The sequence below is a fragment of the Somniosus microcephalus genome, chromosome 11 (assembly GCF_052327205.1).
Source record: "Somniosus microcephalus isolate GS21.2 chromosome 11, FLI_Smic_1.0, whole genome shotgun sequence".
Taxonomy (NCBI): domain Eukaryota; kingdom Metazoa; phylum Chordata; class Chondrichthyes; order Squaliformes; family Somniosidae; genus Somniosus; species Somniosus microcephalus.
Window position 1 is genome coordinate 61,015,850 of NC_140997.1, and position 17,464 is coordinate 61,033,313.

The following is a 17,464-nucleotide window of genomic DNA, read 5'->3' on the forward strand; positions in this document are numbered from 1 at the left end:
GTGATCTTAGTGTCCAGATACAGGTCACAAAATGTGGCAGTGCAAGTAGATAAGGCCATAAAAAGAGAGAGATAGTTAAGGCCTTACAGCAACTTGCATCTATATAGCATCTTATGTCCCAAGGTGCTTAGTAGAATTCTTAGTTTTGCATCTAAAAGGCATAGAATATAAAAGCAAAGAGGTACTGTTGCACTTGTACAAGACTTAGGGGTCTGCCCTTGATGTTAAGTGTCACCGGTCAATGGTCTGATTTGTAAGGGGACCCTGCACCGCTTACAATTAGGAGTTTACTTACACTACCCAATATCTAGACATACAAAAAAGTATGACCCAGGAGTGTAACAATGAGAACCCGTTATGTGGACTGGATACTGTAATCCTCTGTATGTGTCTTACGTGCGTTGTTCTAATCTTCCCAAAAGGTGGATTGATTAAAAGTTTACTGAGATAAGGCCAGATGCAAATCGTTAAGCTGCTTTATTTCACAATCACCAGGGGCATTCGACTTTGATGACTACCCCCCAACCCTGGATACTCTGGCAGGGTCAGTGGCCGAGATCGGCAGCAGATATTTGCTGGGATTGCTTGCCTGTGGGTTTAGCTGGACCACATTCTCTCTCGTGTAGATATAGCGAACAGCAAGTTTGAAAGAGATTCTCTTCTTCTTAGGCAGTCCCTCGGAACCGAGGATGACTTGCTTCCACATTAAAAATGAGCTCTCAGGTGACTGATGATTCCAATGCGGGACCTACAGTCCCTGTCACAGGTGGGGCAGATGGTGGTTGAAGGGGCGGGTGGGGTGCTTGGGTTGATGTGCGCTCCTTGCGCTGCCTGCGCTTGGCTTCTGCTTGCTCCTGGCGAAGAGACGCGAGGTGTTTGGCGCCTTCCTGGATGCTTCTCCTCCACTTTGTGCGGTCTTGGGCCAGGGATTCCCAGGTGTCGGTGGGGATGTTACACTTTTTCAAGGAGGCTTTGAGGGTGTCCTTGAAGCATTTCCTCTGCCCACCTAGGGCTCGCTTGCCATGCCGGAGCTCCGAGTAGAGCACTTGTTTTGGGAGCCTCGTATCGGGCATGCAGACAATGTGACCCATCCATTGGAGCTGATTGAGCGTGGTCAAAGCTTCGATGCTGGGGATGTTGGCCTGAGCAAGAACACCAATGTTGGTGCGCCTATCCTGCCAATGGATTTGCAGGATCTTGCGGAGGCAGCGTTGGTGGTACCTCTCCAGTGCTTTGAGGTGCCTGCTGTACATGGTCCATGTCTCTGAGGCATACAGCAGAGTGGGTATCACTGCTACTCTGTAGACCATGAGCTTAGTGCTGGGTTTGAGGTCCTGGTCTTCAAACACTCTCTTCCTCAGGCGACCAAAGGCTGCACTGGCACACTGAAGGCAGTGTTGGACTTTGTCGTCGACGTCTGCCCTTGTTGACAGTAGGCTCCCGAGGTATGGAAAGTGGCCCACGTTGTCAAAGGCCTTGTCGTGGATTTTGATAATCGGGGGGCAGTACTGTGTGGCAGGGGCAGGTTGGTAGAGGACCTTTGTCTTACGGATGTTTAGTGTAAAACCTGTGCTCTTGTACGCTTCGGTGAAGGTGTTGACGATGGTTTGGATTTCGACCTCCGAGTGAGCGCAGACGCAAGCATCATCTGCATACTGTAATTCGACGACAGAGGATGGGACGACCTTGGATCTGGACTGGAGGCGACGGAGGTTGAACAGTTTCCCGTTTGTTCTGTAAATTAGCTCCACTCCAGTGGGGAGCTTACCTAGGGCGAGATGGAGCATTGCAGCAAGGAAGATCGAGAAGAGCGTTGGTGCAATGACACAGCCATGCTTGACCCCAGTTCGTACGTGATGAAAGTGATGAAAGAGATTAGGAGTGTTAACTCAGTACGCCAAAGCACTGTAGAGCAGCAATTAACAAAAGTAAACAGGATACTGATCTGTGCTGTTGAATCAACAGAGTACAAATCAGAGGAAGTTAGGCTAAAACTGCCGTCTCTGGTCAGACTCCACTTCGCATGCTGTGATCACAGAGACATGAAGGAAACCTTGAAGCCTTGGGGATGATCTACAGAATAGCGACAGGGTTGATCACCAGGATCAGAAGACTGCATAATGAGAGCAGATTGGAGAAACTTGGGTTCTTTAGTCTTGAAAATAGGTGACTGGGGTGTGGAGGAGAGGCACCTTACATAGAATATTAAACGATATAGAAAAAGGTACACGTGAAGCATTACTTCAGGATAAACCAAGTCAGTAGGACAAAGGAGCATAGGTTGAAGTCAGTAAAGGGCAAATTTAGAACATAAGAAATAGGAGCAGGAGTAAGCTATATGGCCGCTCAAGCCTGCTCCACCATTCAATAGGAACATGGCTGAACTGCTACATCAACTCCACTTTCCCGCCCTATCCCAATATCCCTTAATTCCCTTAGTGCCCAAAAATATAGTGATCTCAGTCTTGAATATACTCATCGACTGAGCATCCACAGCCCTCTGGGGTAGAGAATTCCAAAAATTTGCAACCCTTTGATTGAAGAAATTTCCCCTCATCCCAGTCCTAATGGCCAACCCCTTATCGTGAGACTGTGACCCCTAGTTCTAGACTCTCCAGCCAGGGGAAACAACGTCTCAGCATCTACCCTGTCAAGTCCTGTAAGAATTTTATATGTTTCAATGAGATCACTTGTCATTCTTCTAAACTCCGAGAATATAGGCCCATTCTACTCAATCTCTTCTCATAGGACAGCCCTCTCATCCCAGGAATCAATATAGTGAACCTTTGTTGCACCCTCTCGAAGGCAAGTACATCCTTCCTTAGGCAAGGAGACCAAAACTGTGCACAGTACTCCTGGTGTGGTCTCACCGAAGCCCTATATAATTGCAGCAAGACTTCCTTTCTCTTGTACTCCAACCCCCTTGCAACAAAGGCTAACATACCTTCATCTAAAATCATGGATATAGATTGTAAATGCCTGAGGCCCAAGCACTGATCCTTGCAGCACTCCACTAGTTACAACCTGCCATCCTGAAAAGGACCCATTTATTCCTATTCTCTGTTTTTTGTCCGTTAACCAATTCTCAATCAATTTAAGGCTGATACCAGGAAGAATTTCTTAATACAAAGAGTAACCAACACTTGAAATGGACTTCCAGAAAATGTAGTCAAGGTAAAAGCCTTATGGTCATTAAAGACCAGATTGCATGGCACACTTGATGGCTGTAGGTGTACTTTTTGGAATGGTTGAACCAAGATTGATTGGATAACCTTCCTCATCTAGTGATCTGGTGAAATACTACAGTCCTCATTATCTTGCTAATTAACTGTAATAAAGTCAGTAATCTTTAGTAGCCAAGTACCCATAATCATTGCATTTTGGCTAACCAGTGCTTCACGTTGGGAGTGGCGAGACCAAAAATATATTTCCAGCTGTTGTTTATCCACTTGCCATTGTTTAACACATTATTGATTTAACGACCCTACTTTGATGTAATTTCTAGAGGTGCATTCTCATCCTCATAGCCCTATCCCATTCCCTTCTCCCACAGAACATGCAAGACTACTCCATAATTTGCATGATCTTTACTTCACTCATGTTTGACTATTTTCCACTTTGTTTCACCTATAAAGTTTCTTGCTTCAAGACTTTCCCATGAAGACAGTCACGAATACTGCAATGTTTCAGCTAACAGACAGCATCATATCTGTAATGCACCCAATAGTTTAAAACTTACAAAATGTATTAATTTCATGGATTGCTTGTGGAAAGCTGTCATCAGTCTATTGGCAAAGATAGATCAGGAAGTGTGAACTACTTCTCTGACATTACAATGGTTGACAGATACCCTCTGCTGAAATATTGTATTGCAGCTGGGCCACTTGGGAACCGATTTTAACTTTCAGTGGATGTTGGGCAGATATCCTCAGTGAGAGGCCCGAGCCATTGTAACGGTCGGGCTCTATTTGCATAGAATTGGCCAACTACAAGTGCTGAGCAGAGTGCTCACAGGTACCTTGCCGATCGGGGTAGTGGTGGCAGAAAATCCAGCCGCTCCTTCGCAGAGCTGAGCAGCAAATTGGAAGTCAAGTAGGGGAGACAATCATGGGAGGGGGAATATGGAGGAGCAGACATTGGGTAGGAAGGTTTTTGTGGGCAGAGGGGAACATTCGTGTTTTTGTGAGTGGCTCACAGCTGTCCCTTTAAGGACCGCTGATTCGGCCACTCTACGCCTAATACCAATGACTGGAGCACGCTCTGCCATTGGTACCTGACAATTGGGTTGGGGTCCTATGCATGTCATAGCAGCTTGATTTGCATGAGGTGCTTGCCTGAAATGGCAGTAAATTCAGTACCCCAATTGTCGGAATGCTATTGCCCATTCCTGCCAAGCAGACAGAGAAAATCAACCTCATAGGGCTCAATTTTCAGTTTGCCGTGGAGTCGGGATTGGAGGCGTGCAGGGGGTTAAATTCTTGAAATCGGGGGTCCCGACACCTTCCCGCCCCCAACCCGCCTCCATGCCAGTTTCAAAAGGAGGTGGGTACCCACCCCGCACTGGGACCCGCCTCCCCGAGGCAGGAAGGGATTCGTGCCAATTAACTGCCTGTTAACAGGTAGTTAACAGGCAGTTTTTAGCCTAATCCCTATTTTTAAGCTTGAACTGTGGGATTCCCAACAGCTCCAAACCACGCCAAGTTGGAGGAGTTGGGCCGTCGGATTGAAGGGCTTGGAGGGATCGAGATGTCGATGTTCAGGTGAGTGATGTGTGCATGAGTGCTAAGGTAAGTGTGTTTGGTGTGTCTAAAGTGATTAAAGAAGTTTAAATTACCTTTTCAGTTTTCCTTCCTTTAGGTTCAGGGAGTCCCTCATCTCACCGGCACAGAAAGCAGAATGGCTGCGAACTGTCAAAAGTGACAGCCTGCAGCTTTCTGTGCAGGAGAGATTTCTAACCGAGTCTGTGGAGAAGGACTCATGTTAGAAGTAAGACTGTCAGTGTTTGACAGCTTCAAACAGCTGTGAAACGCTGATATTTCATCTGTCAAAACGTCTTGACAGATGAAATTTCAGTCTGTGACATCACCTGTTGACGGGTGGCCCTTAATTGGCCTGCTGAGCTGGCTGGGTGGGTTCAACAAGGTCAATCAAGTTAAAAATCGCATGGATTGGCCGCATCTCGATGGAGGCGGGACTACAACCCCGAAAGTTGTAGTCCTGCCTCCAACCCGACTCCTGAATGAAAATTCAGCCCTTAAGTGTCTGTAGGTTAGAGTTTCAATTGATTAAGAATTTTTCCTTGTACACAGTAGCTTCTGAACCGTGTTACAACTGTAGTTGTAGGAATTACTCCATTTCCACTCTGTCAGTTTTAATGTGCCACATCTAATGTTTGGTCAAGACTACTAGAGGGTTTCTGCTGAGCATGCTTTAAAACATTCAATATAAGTGAATAGTTTACTCACATAGATAAGTCCTGAGTAGTAGCGCTCCCTCAGATTATGCAGCACTGATGCTTCATTCAGACAAGTCAGCTCCGCCATGTCCTCAACTTTGGCGAACTTTGGGGGATTCATCTTCTGGATGTCATCTTTGTTAACTTTAACTTTCTTTCCATTTTCCATCAATTCAACAGTAACTTCATCCCCCTTTTCCTCCTTGATGCTTGCAGCTTCAAAGCCATTGCGGTCCGAAGGCACCCAGACCAATTTCTTAGCTGACCAGTCAGCCTGGGCTAGTGGATTGTTGAGGTTTTTATCCAAAAAGAGAAACGAGTCAGCATCTCCACCCTGGCTGCCAGGCTTCTGTGCCATTATGTCTTAGTAACGACCTAGCAAAAGAATTTTTAAAAAGTTAATTTCACATTATTCTAATGATTTAAAACCTAAGCACAAACTAACATAATAATGGGATAATTTTTCAGCTTCCCTACCTGGGCCTTAATCTGGCAAAGCAGCTCGATGACCTGATGTAGAACCAACTTGATTTTCAATTGATTTATTTCAAGGGAATGAAAATGGGTCGGGTTCTACATTGAGCGGGTAATTCACTCTGAAAGATTACTGCCCAGACAGTGAAGGCAAAATTTTACCTCAATGTGTTTCCATTCATCCTGCAATTTGGTTTACTCTACATGCATCCAATGTAATTTTTTTCTCCTCCTATTTTCCCCTCAGGTTTTCCACCCCCTCTTACCTCTTCTGTATCTGTAGGTGATAACTTATGCTGTAATACAGTTCCAAAGGCAGCAGCAGCCCTTCAGTACTTTGCCCAAGTGACTAATCTTTCTATGTGATCCTGGGCAGTGAATGTCACTGATTGATTTATTTTACCATGGCAGCTTAGCATAATCCTGCCTTCACTTGACATCCACACCTGTGTTTCAGCAATGGTCACTGGATAGCATCAGGAAGAGTAATCCTGGCTGACATTTCACCTCCTTTGTCCAGAAATGCTCAGACCAACTGTAGCAACCCCAGTTGTGCTACGCATTTTGCATCAACATGAAGTTTTGCACTAATATAAAGAGTGTGGTGTCATTTGAGAATGAAATCAATAGAGCCAATGCTTTGAAATGAATATAATCACAATCAATTGCAATGAGGTGAATGTGGATTCACTGCAAGTATTCAAAAAGATCCTGAGAGTTATAGAAGGTAGATTGTCTCCTGAAACTTGCTTGATTGCCTGCAGGGGTTAGAGAGGAATTTCCCCAGATATTTTACCTAAATTGGTCTCAGATATTTTTTTCTATTTTGTTTCCCCTCCCAAGAGATTGCATGCATGTGAAGATTAGCGGGGTGGGGTGGATTTAATGTGGTGTATACATTACACCATGTGGGAAGGACAGGCTTGAGGGACCAGCTGGTTCTTTCTTTCAGTTTTTAACTTCAGTTTTAAACTGTTTAATGTTAGCAAAAGCCAGCATTTGGAGGCAATTGAGAAAAGCTCTGTGCGCATGTATATAGGCATGCATACTCAGAGCTTGCCTTTGCCTGGCCATAGAGCGGTGCAGAGCTAGCAGTATAATTCTGTGTTGAATTGGTCTAAACAAGCACTAGATTCAAACCAATCCGTGATGTAGTAATGTCATAATTCATTTCTAACTATCCAGTATTTTGCATAATTTATAGTTTGCGGTTTTACTTGCCTTCTTTAAAATAATGCCTATTGTCTTATTAGAGTACATTGTCCACACAGGTGGATACGTGATTAGTCAGAACAATGGCCGTGAAATTACAGCATGAGGTAGTAATAATTGCCTGAAATTCCTCCCTATGCTATTTAGCAGAGGCATTAGCCTATTTAATCTTAAACTGGTAACACATCTTCTAAATTAGCAAGGAAGGAATTTCAGACAAACTCATCATTGTTTATACACTAGTATGCCATGGTGCAATTTGTAGACCAATGAGATATATGACAATGGAAGTGTAAAAATAGAATGGAAATACTATGCATCTTCCAGGATCAGAATGTACAAATAAGTGCTAAGATTTTGAGGAGAATAAAATGGGATGTATTATCCTGCACTAATTAGCTGTGTATGTTCAAAAGGTGGTTTTCACAGTTGGCAGCTATAGTTTTTTGGGGGGAAATGTCCAAATAGATAAAATCACATAGTCAACACCATTTGATGATTATGCTTAGTATACTTTCTGTATCAAATCAAGTTTGACAGAACTTACATTTCTGTTTGGTGACTGTAAATAAATCGATCCTTTGGACTCTATATTTGTCAGTGTTTTGTACATATACTTGATAAGTAACTGAAACGGAGGTCAATTACATTTCATTGTAAACAGTAGGAAAAAATAGGTACTATTAGCCATTTTATAAAATAGATATTCTACACAGACAGGGATATATATAGTCTGTCTGTGTAGAATAAAATGATTATATATACACAGACAATGCCTAATGCTGTACTGAGGGCACATTGCCACATGTACTAATGCTTGGTTGTTTCAATAAGATTCCAGCTCTGAAATGTGACCCGACCTCTTCAACTTCACCTCAATATTTTGATAAACTAATCCATGATGAGGCCAACAGGGGAGCTTTAAAACAAGAGAAATGCATTCAGATTTCCAATGGTTGTTTAAAAGGAAAGTGCTGCATTTCCAGCAGAGTTCAAACTTAACTGATTCCACTACTTTGCAGCAATTGGAGACTGCATGTTAATGTAACTCTTACTTAGACAGCACACATTTAAAGTTTTGCACATCCAGCAACTCAATTTCTCCAGATTTGTATGTTTTTTTTTTAAATTACTTTTTTGTCTGTAAGCAGTATAGTAAGGAAGAGTAAGTACTCCTCAAACAAAAGGGATACTACCCTGGGCAAAAAGCAACTCTTACAATAAACTCAAATTCAAACTTTTAGCATTCCGGCATGGGTCACTACTGGCTCATTCAGTTAATGTTCAGCCAAATGTGTGTGAGTTTATGCCCCAGAGCAGCTTCTGACTCCACGTGCCCTGGTTTGATTCAGAAAGGTGTGCATCATCAGTCCTTAGTCAGATCTTCGGCCACTGCTCTTCGTAGAGAGCATCTCAAGCAAGCAAAACAGCCTAGGTCAGATCAGCTCACTTTAATACCTCCTGTAGGTTGATGAGAGACGAACATTGATTGCCATTGTAAAGTTGCCCATAGCCCAATTACAGGTGGAAATTGGAAGTATTAAGCCACAGGGAAGAATGGGTGGAGATGGCTCATAGTTCTAATGTTAAAATACATTACTAAAAGCAATAATCTGGTCTGGATTATTCCAGGCTATTGTGTATGTTGCATGCTTCACCTCAGCTGGCAAGTGGACACATTATAAAGTTAACAAATTTCAAGCAAGATTGGAAGGAATGTTTATCCTCAGTATTGTGCATATAGAATCATAGAATATTACAACACAAGAGGAAGCCATTCAGCCCATCACACCTCTGCCAGCTCTCTGAAAGTGCTATCCATTTAGTCCTATTCCCTTGCATCTTCCTCAAACCTTTTAAAAAATTGTATTTTTCAACTACTATCCTTTTAAAAGGGGTTATTTATTCTGCTTCCACCCTGTTTCTGGTAGGGCATTACATGGCCTAACAACTTCCTGCTTAAAAAAAAATTCTCCCAGCCTCTCCCATTGTTCTTTTGGTGATGATCTTAAATTTATATCCTCGAGTTACTGATTTTCAAACAGTTGAATAGTTTTTCCCAATTTACTTTATCAAAACATCTCATATTGTTGAACAAGCTGATTAGATCTGCTTTTAACCCTCTTTGCCTAACCAAAAAAAGCCCTAGTTTCTCTCGTCTTTCCTTGTAACTAAAGCCTCTCATCCCTGGTGTCATCTCGGTGACTCTCTTCTGCACTGCTTCCATGTTTTAACATCCTTCCTAAAGTAAGGCACGCAAAACTGGGCACAATTGTCGAACTGCAGCCTAGCCAATGATTTGTATAGGTTCAACAATACCTCTTGGCTTTCATACAATATGACCTTATTTATCAAACCTAGGATCCCGTGTGTTTTACAGCTTTTATCAACTTATCTTCTCACTTTTAAAGACTTGTGTATCTGAACCTAATTCTCACTGCTCCTCTACACCTTGTAAAGACTTGTGTATCTGAACCCAAGTCTCACTGCTCCTCTACACCTTGTAAAATTTTTACTCTTTAGTGCAGATGTCCTTTCCTTATTCTTCCTCACAAAATGGATCACCTTACATTTCTCTACATTAAAATTCATCTGACATCCATGTCCTTCTGAAGTCTCTTAAAGTCCCCATACTCCCCTATGTTTGTGTCTTTTTTATGGTGTTCCTTATACACAAGTCCAGATCAGTTTTATTTATAATATATATATTTTTTGTTGAAAAGAGCAATAGTCCCAATACTAACCACTGGGGAACACCACATCTCTCCAGTCTGAAAAACATCCATTAATCACAACTGTTTGTTTTCTATCCTTTAGCCAACTTTCTTTCAATGCTATCACACTCCATTTAATACAATGTACCTTAATTTTATCAACATGCCTCCTATGTAGCACATTATCAAACACCTTTTGAAAATCCAAGCACACATCCATAACATTTCCTTTATCAATACACTCCAATATTTCCTCAAGGAACTCTATTAAATTTGTCAGACACAACTTGCCTTTTACAAATCCACAACAGTATTAGACTCCCAGATAAAGCGGCTAATGATGTGCCTTTTAACACATTTAAAAAGGGACTGAACAAATGCTGGTTAGAAATGTGGCTGAAGGTTATAAGGATAAGACTGAGAAGATTGAATGTTGACGATTTGTAAACTGCTGGGACCATGAGATCATGGCAAGTGATCTATATAGATTGTAAGATTATGCAGCTATTCTAAAGTTTGCTTGATTTACCTATTGGGGTCAGGGACAAAGTTTGCAGGAACGTTTGTTCAGAGATCAAATAGACTTCATGACGACAGATGGGCTTAATAGATACAATTGGAGTTTCCGTGTTTGTGCTTTCTTGTGCTCATATATGAAGTGCTGTTAACACTGTGCAGGGTGCCGGATTTTGCCTGCGTAAGTGTCTTCTCCTGCTAGAATACAAAGTGGAATTAGAATGGTTCAGTTGATTGCTGCTTGAGCGGCAGTTATACTGTGGCTGTGGTTTCAGGCTGGTCTATTAAGTGTGGTACCCAGTCAGCGTTATATTACAAACTATATACCCATTCTGGTCACAGCAAAGTCACTGTACATGTATGTTTGGACACGGGCAAAGTTCTGCTTCCTGTCCCACTATGTTTAATGTTTAGCGCGTGGATGGGATGGGAGTAACCCATTTTCCTACTAAAAAGACACGATACAAAGTTTGAAAAGTTTACAGGCAGTCCAATGCACTCTCGGGATACTTTTTAAATGCTTTGCCCTGGCCTGGAGTCATACTGCAGTTGGTGCCAACTCAAACTGGTATGAAATAAAAACAGAAAATGTTGGAAACACTCAGCAGGTCAGGCAGTGTCTGTGGAGAGAGAAACAGAGTTAACGTTTCAGGTCGATGACCTTTCGTCAGATGAGACAGCCCTCCGAAGGACGCTTCACGCGGCTTGACTTTATTCCGTTTGGGCATCAGATTGGGCTCTGGCACACCAGTTATATAAACTGCGCACCCAAAGTAGTGCAACAACAACCTTCCATTCAGCGGTTACCGCAACGTAACCAGCCTCGCTGTTTAGAACAAAAAGCTCGATTGAAAATAACCATGTACTTTTGTTATAAACCGTCTCCTGGAAAGTGCGTGTGGACAGTTTTGGCTCTAAACCAACACGGCTTTTTTGGGGGGGGCGGCAGGAATCAGACTTGAGAAACCTGCTGCATTCGGTCCAATGTTCCTGATCTAACAGCATGCAAAGGGGAGGGGACTACCAAAGCTTTTGTACACCCGAGTGCTTGAACTCTGAAAATTGTGAATTATTTCCACGCCAACATTCTGAACATATCGTTCTGACAGTAATCCTCTCTTTGAAGATATTCTGACTTAGCGGTTCCACGTCATGACAAATTAGAAACAACATTTCAAAAACTGCGTTTAAAAAGAGAATGCTTAATGAAGTCACCGATTATCGTGAATGTACAATTAAAAATACCTTAATGCTCAAAGAGGGTGGGCGAGAGGGGGGAAGCTTGTACCCTTTCAGAGCGGTACCCTGTTACATGTGCACAGGTTGCCGATGTGATTCCTCAGACATTGCAGACCTACATGGTATTACTGTGAAACTTTAAATATTTAAATCCCGTGTGATGTGAATGATATATAGAATATAAACCATACCTCCACGCCACTTGTTACCATGTATGGTTATGTTTCCACAAACTAGTGATTACTGAGAAACGTAATGGCAGCGAGCGGCAAACAAATCGAGCTGAACGCCTTTTAGGGAATAATATAATGAAAGGCTTGAGATTTACGTCAAACTGGTAAACAAGTGGTATTTTAATCAAATAAGGACACGCTCCTGAACAGCTAACATGGTCATCCGATCGCTGCTTAACAACTGTCAGAGTCGCTTTGCTACATTCTGTACATTACAGATATTGAGCAATCTGCTCCGGGTTTGATCCAGTCCATTGATGTGATATCTGGAGTTGCCGTGCCGCCTGTACAGCTTACAGGTGAGCGCTTCACAGGTACAACTGAAAACAGTGACTAACTGCAAAATAACTTCGCAGCTCAATTGCTGAGTGTTTTTTTTACACCTTAACAAGATGCGGACTGGTCCAATTCCCCGCTTTAAATTAAAATCTAACTTTCCCTTTAGCTCAGACTAGGATGCACTTGTCAGGTCGGATTTGGGCAGATTTATACATACACATTTTAAAAACTGAATTATTACAGTTTCGACCTTCAGTGAAAGCTAAACACGTCGCTAAATACCTGAACATGGGAAAACTGGGTGTGGTAAAGTGTGCAAAGCGGTTCCCTGTACTCGCTCACAGAACCCATTCAGTTCCGCATTGCCTCCTGCCGCCCTTTTTCTGAGGTGCAGTTTTTGAACGTGAAAAAGTAACTGTATTCCGACTTCATTCCATTCTGTACACAATTCCACACCCACAGAGTTAATCTGAGTTTATGTGCCCTGACCGGACTATTTTTAAAAACTGTAGTTATTTAGGGTTCTCAAAATGTAAAGAAATTAAAGTAAAGCGCGTCTTTGCATTGTTGGCAATGTCCAGATTACACTTAATGTATGGAGTTATCTGGTCCAGACTACTCCTCTTAGCACAAGTATTACCCAGCGCTCGGTGGAAGCATTGCAGTTTACTATATGCGTTTTTACCAATTGTAACTATTACTGATTACAGTAAATATTACACACTGTAGCTATACCGACCAGTATAACCATTACAGTTGGTAGTGGCGATCACTAATGATTACTGATCATTGTAAATACTGCACATTGTAACCATTACTAATCACTGTACCAGTTACTACTGACTATTACTGATCACTATTATCACTCCTGACAGTAATTGCTACTAATCACTGTAACCATTACCGATCAATGTATCAGCCACCGCTGACTATTACTGATCACTGTTATTACTACGGACTAATTATCTCACCACTATAACCATTACTGATTACTGTACTAGTTATAGTATTGGCTCGACTTTACTCCTGACCATTATTTGTAGAAAAACTAAAAACCACATGCACAGTACAGTATAACAGCGTGCCATTCTCTTAATCCTTGCTTAAAGCTTAATTCTATAACACGCATGAAACCTCAAGTTTGTCCTGAATACTTACTGAAGACTGGCCGTATACGAAAGCTGGGTTAGAGTCCGAATGTGAATGCCCAGGAGCAGAACCACACACTCGCACACTGTCGGAAGAGCCCGAGTAAGCAGTGCCCCCGATTCTCAGTATTTAACAAGAGCGCCTGGTCTTAACATGGGGCGGGGTCGCTCCTCCCATCTGGGAAAACTCCGTAACTTACTTCATTCCACTAGTTCTTTTAAAAAAGCAAATCTCTAAAAGAGATTATATTATCAACCTTTTTCATACTTCACGTCTTAGTAAAGTTGCGTAATGGCAATATAAAATACAATACAATTAGTAATATGTAGGAATCTACTATACGTCACGTAATTATGCTAATTACTCTTATTTCCCATAGAAGGACATTATAACTTCCCGTTTGTGGTTTGCAGCCTTCATGTTTGTCAAAGGATTTTGTTGACATACAGAAATAAAAGGCATTTTATTAATTTCTTGATTTATGTTCTCAAGGTTAAGGATGTCAGTTCTAGGGCTGGTACATTTTTTTCACTTTATCATCTAGTGACATATAACCACTCCCAACTGCAAAGTAAAGCTCCCTGTATTCTGCCCCAAGGGACCCCAGTCCCAACCTCAGGCCGGCGCCTCCTGTTGCACCGTGTGGCACTTGCCCCTTCCCACACCAGCCATTTAGGTCGTCAATGTTGCGCCAATCAGTGTTAGTATTGTGCAATCGGCGCACTTTCTGCAGGAGCTGTGGGCTAAGGCTGCACCAACCCAGGATCGTTAGAGGCGCAGTCAACAGAGAAAAGGCCATTCTGGGCTGGACTGGAAGCCAGGCTCCAGCGATGCAGTCTGCCGACCAACCAGTCCTCATGTGGTATTTACACATCTAATTCATGGGGACAATTAGTATGGGCTGAGCGTGGACCAGTTTTCTCAATGGGCATTAGAAATACACATCAATAATTTAAAAAGTGAATATAAAGAACCCTAAACCGAAATGTGGCTTTGATGCAAACGGCTCCCTCGCCATGGTATCTCTCTCTCTTCCAGTTCACTGCTTGCTGTTTCCGTTCAAGATCAGATTCATAAAAGGAAAACTCTCCGCAGTTTCCCCCGCCCAGATGAACAGTAGGAATATATTAGTCAATCATGGGAACGTACATAACTGCTATAAAAAAAGGCGATCCTCTACTCTTGGACAAACCCAGTAAACCAAACGAAAGCAGGGGCATCGTTCCTCTCTGTGTTTGGCCTTGTAACTGAACGCGAGCAGGATTAAATCCCAAAAAGGGAATGCGGGATTTGCTATGGAATTCCGTCAACATACCGGATATGAAACATTGAAAGATCAGCATGATACTAAATATGGTTTAACTGTTTTAAGTTTCGACACGAATACTGTAAACTTATTCGCGCCACAAGGCGCCCATCCACTGTTACCGTGCACATAAAGGAAATAAAACTGACAAAGGTGACTGCACTTCAACTCGAATCGAACTCGTGGATTTATTTTGACATCAATTACTTATAACAGGATAGAAATTCGATCCCTCTTCCGCCCCGAAGCGAACAGAACAGAAGCGATATTAGAGCAGCTTCTTGTCAGAATAAAACCGTGAGCGCCTTGGGTATCAAGCAAGTCCCGCTGGCGGGACCGGTCTATTAGCAGGGCATTAGATGCTCCGTTGCATTGGAGGTTTCTGTCCTAAAGTTCCCACCTTGGTTGCATTTCGGAAAAGTAGTAAACATGAAACTCGCAGCTTCTATACTCGGCTCATTTGGATGCCGAACCGGAGATTTGCGAATAGGGGGAATAAATGGGGAAGGGGCGTGCACTGTACAAACACTTAGATCGACGTGGTTTCTGTCTGATAAACATCGTTGGCAAAGGATTATTGAGACCACCTGCGCATTTCACAGTGCGCATATGAACAATGCTCTTCAGGAGGAAGGGTACACTGTCTCCGAGTGCCCAGTCCAAAAGAGCACAAAGCCGAATAAAACACATCGAATAAACTGCGAGCAGCTGTTTGAGATGCAGCGTCTTTTACAATTTTGTGTTTCTACATCCTGGATTTTATTTCTCATTAATCATTGCTAGCATCGGTTAATAACCGAAAGAATCAACGCTAAACAGGGCTTCTCTGCTTCAAACAAAGTTGTGATAAATAGTATTATTCTCTCACCGCACACAATTTACAAATGTACTTTATTTTCTCTACTTTGTTATATCTAATTATGCAAGAAATTCCGTTTTTCTGAACTCACAACACTTAACACCAAGCCATCAATACAAGGCAAACAACTGACTGGCACCCTCACACTCATTCTGGACCTTGCTGTCTGTGAAGCCTTTGATCGCTACCAGAAAGTCAATTCAAGCTAACGACTGTTGAACTGTGATGGGAGGTGACTGCGGGGTTCTCGCACATCATGCACTGGTTACACAGCAGGGTGGACATAAGTCCAGGATCATGATGTGTGCCCACCCTTTCAGCTGAGGAATGGAGCATACTATATGAGGATCCAAAACAGGGAGGAAATTAATTTCAAAAATGAGATGAGGTTCCTTTTAAATGGGGTTAATACAATATTGTGGTTTACACTGCTACTGGGTTGGGTCCTGGACAAAAATCCAATTTCTCCGCTGTATTTTGGCATTTGCTGTGACCTCCAACTTCGCCAGTGATTTCTACTGGCATCCTACTCTCTGCTGGACTGCCTGTGTTCCAATCCCTGGTATGCTTTTGTGGGATCAGTTTTCTGCTGCTCCGCTGGGAATTTTCACTCTACACTAATCTAATTTAATCTAACTGTGAGGGAAGGAGCTGATTGGTGAGCAACTATTGAGGTTTTTAAAAAAATCCAGATCAGGGACAAGTCTTAGCTTATTTCTGGTAAGCAATCTAATAAATAGAGGCATGGCAGGGCACCTCAGTCCCATGGAATGCACATTCTGTGCCATGTGGGAACTCCAGGACGCTTCTCTTTCTGGACAATCACATGTGCAGGAAGTATCATCAGCTGGAGGAGCTGGAGCTCTGAGTTTCAGAGCTTAGACAGCAGCTGGCATTACTGCAGTACATCCATGAGACTGAGAGCTACATGTATAGCACGTTTTAGGAGGTGGTCACTGTTGTGTATGTACCTTTAAGGGAATAACTGGTCTTAGACTGCAGTACCGGCAGTGACCACCCCTGTATAAAAGGCCCTAGCAGGCTTCTGTAGTTTCAGTTTCAAGCTGCCTCTTGTTCAGTAAAGTACCTGTTAAACTGTTCTCCCGAAGTCCGTGTATTATTGAGGCACGGACTTTACAGTGGCGACGAGTAAGTTCGAACTCACCTGCAGTGTGGCATCATCTCACGGGGATCTCGCCTGAAAGGAAGGTCCTGGAAGGTCGTAGGCTGAGCAACGGGCGTCGACCAAGGGCAACCGCCCAAAGAATCCATCGGTGTTTGGAGAATTGTGGGAGAGACTGTGGTTCCAGTGAATCGTGCTGGTAGCAGGTAGCGTGCTGACCCTTCCGGACTGCGGCGGGCTCAAGCTTGATCGAGCAGCTCTACAAATCGGGCTGCGCAGCGTCGCTGGGAAAAGAAAACGAGAGAGAGAGGGTGGAGCGCACAGGGCGCGGTCGGTGCTCGAGAACAGGACAGCGGAGAGAAACTAAACGGGGCGGAAGGAAAGCGAGATGCGCCGAAGCTGCGGGTCGCCGCCATTACCCCGTAGAACGCTAGGAGCAGCGTGGCAGTAAGGGGAAGAAGCAAAAGCGCAGGAGGCGCCATTTTAAATCGGCCAAGATGCCGAAAAGTGGCAGTATCACTACTTTCGACAACGAGGTAGAAGACTGGACCACGTATGTGGAAAGAATTGAAGTGTGCTGCAAGGCAAATGAGGTGGCTGATGGAAAGAGGGCGTCGGTATTATTAAATCTGATGGGTGCGAGTACGTACGGCCTATTGCGGAATTTAATTACCCCAGCTAAACCAATGGAGAAAAGTTTTGAGGAGATTGCTCATATCTTACAGGAACATCTAAGCCCTACACCACTGCTGATAGCAGAAAGATTCAAGCACAAAGATGAGAGCAATGCTGACTATCTTACGGAACTACGCAAGTTATCGAAGCACTGCCAGTTCGGAGCAGGACTGGCAGACACCTTACGGGATAAGTTTGTCTGCGGGCTCCAGAGTGAAGGAACCCAGAAA

At 43.2% G+C, this 17,464-nt stretch overlaps 1 protein-coding gene across 3 annotated transcripts in view; it reads right to left on the bottom strand.

Moving 5' to 3' along the window:
* The window catches only part of myh11b (myosin, heavy chain 11b, smooth muscle), a 194,896-nt gene extending 181,508 nt beyond the window's left edge, over positions 1-13,388 (bottom strand). For 2 of the 3 annotated variants that reach the window (XM_086000802.1, XM_086000801.1), the window contains exons 1-2: positions 13,281-13,387; positions 5,466-5,830 (exon numbers count right to left, since the gene is read on the bottom strand). In XM_086000802.1, coding sequence (XP_085856928.1) covers positions 5,466-5,813 — 348 coding nt within the window. In that variant the 5' untranslated portion in view covers positions 5,814-5,830; positions 13,281-13,387. Of the gene's footprint in view, positions 1-5,465; positions 5,831-13,280 lie in introns of all 3 variants that reach the window. The other variant, XM_086000803.1, reaches the window with a different exon arrangement.
* Between the last annotated feature and the right edge of the window lie 4,076 nt (positions 13,389-17,464).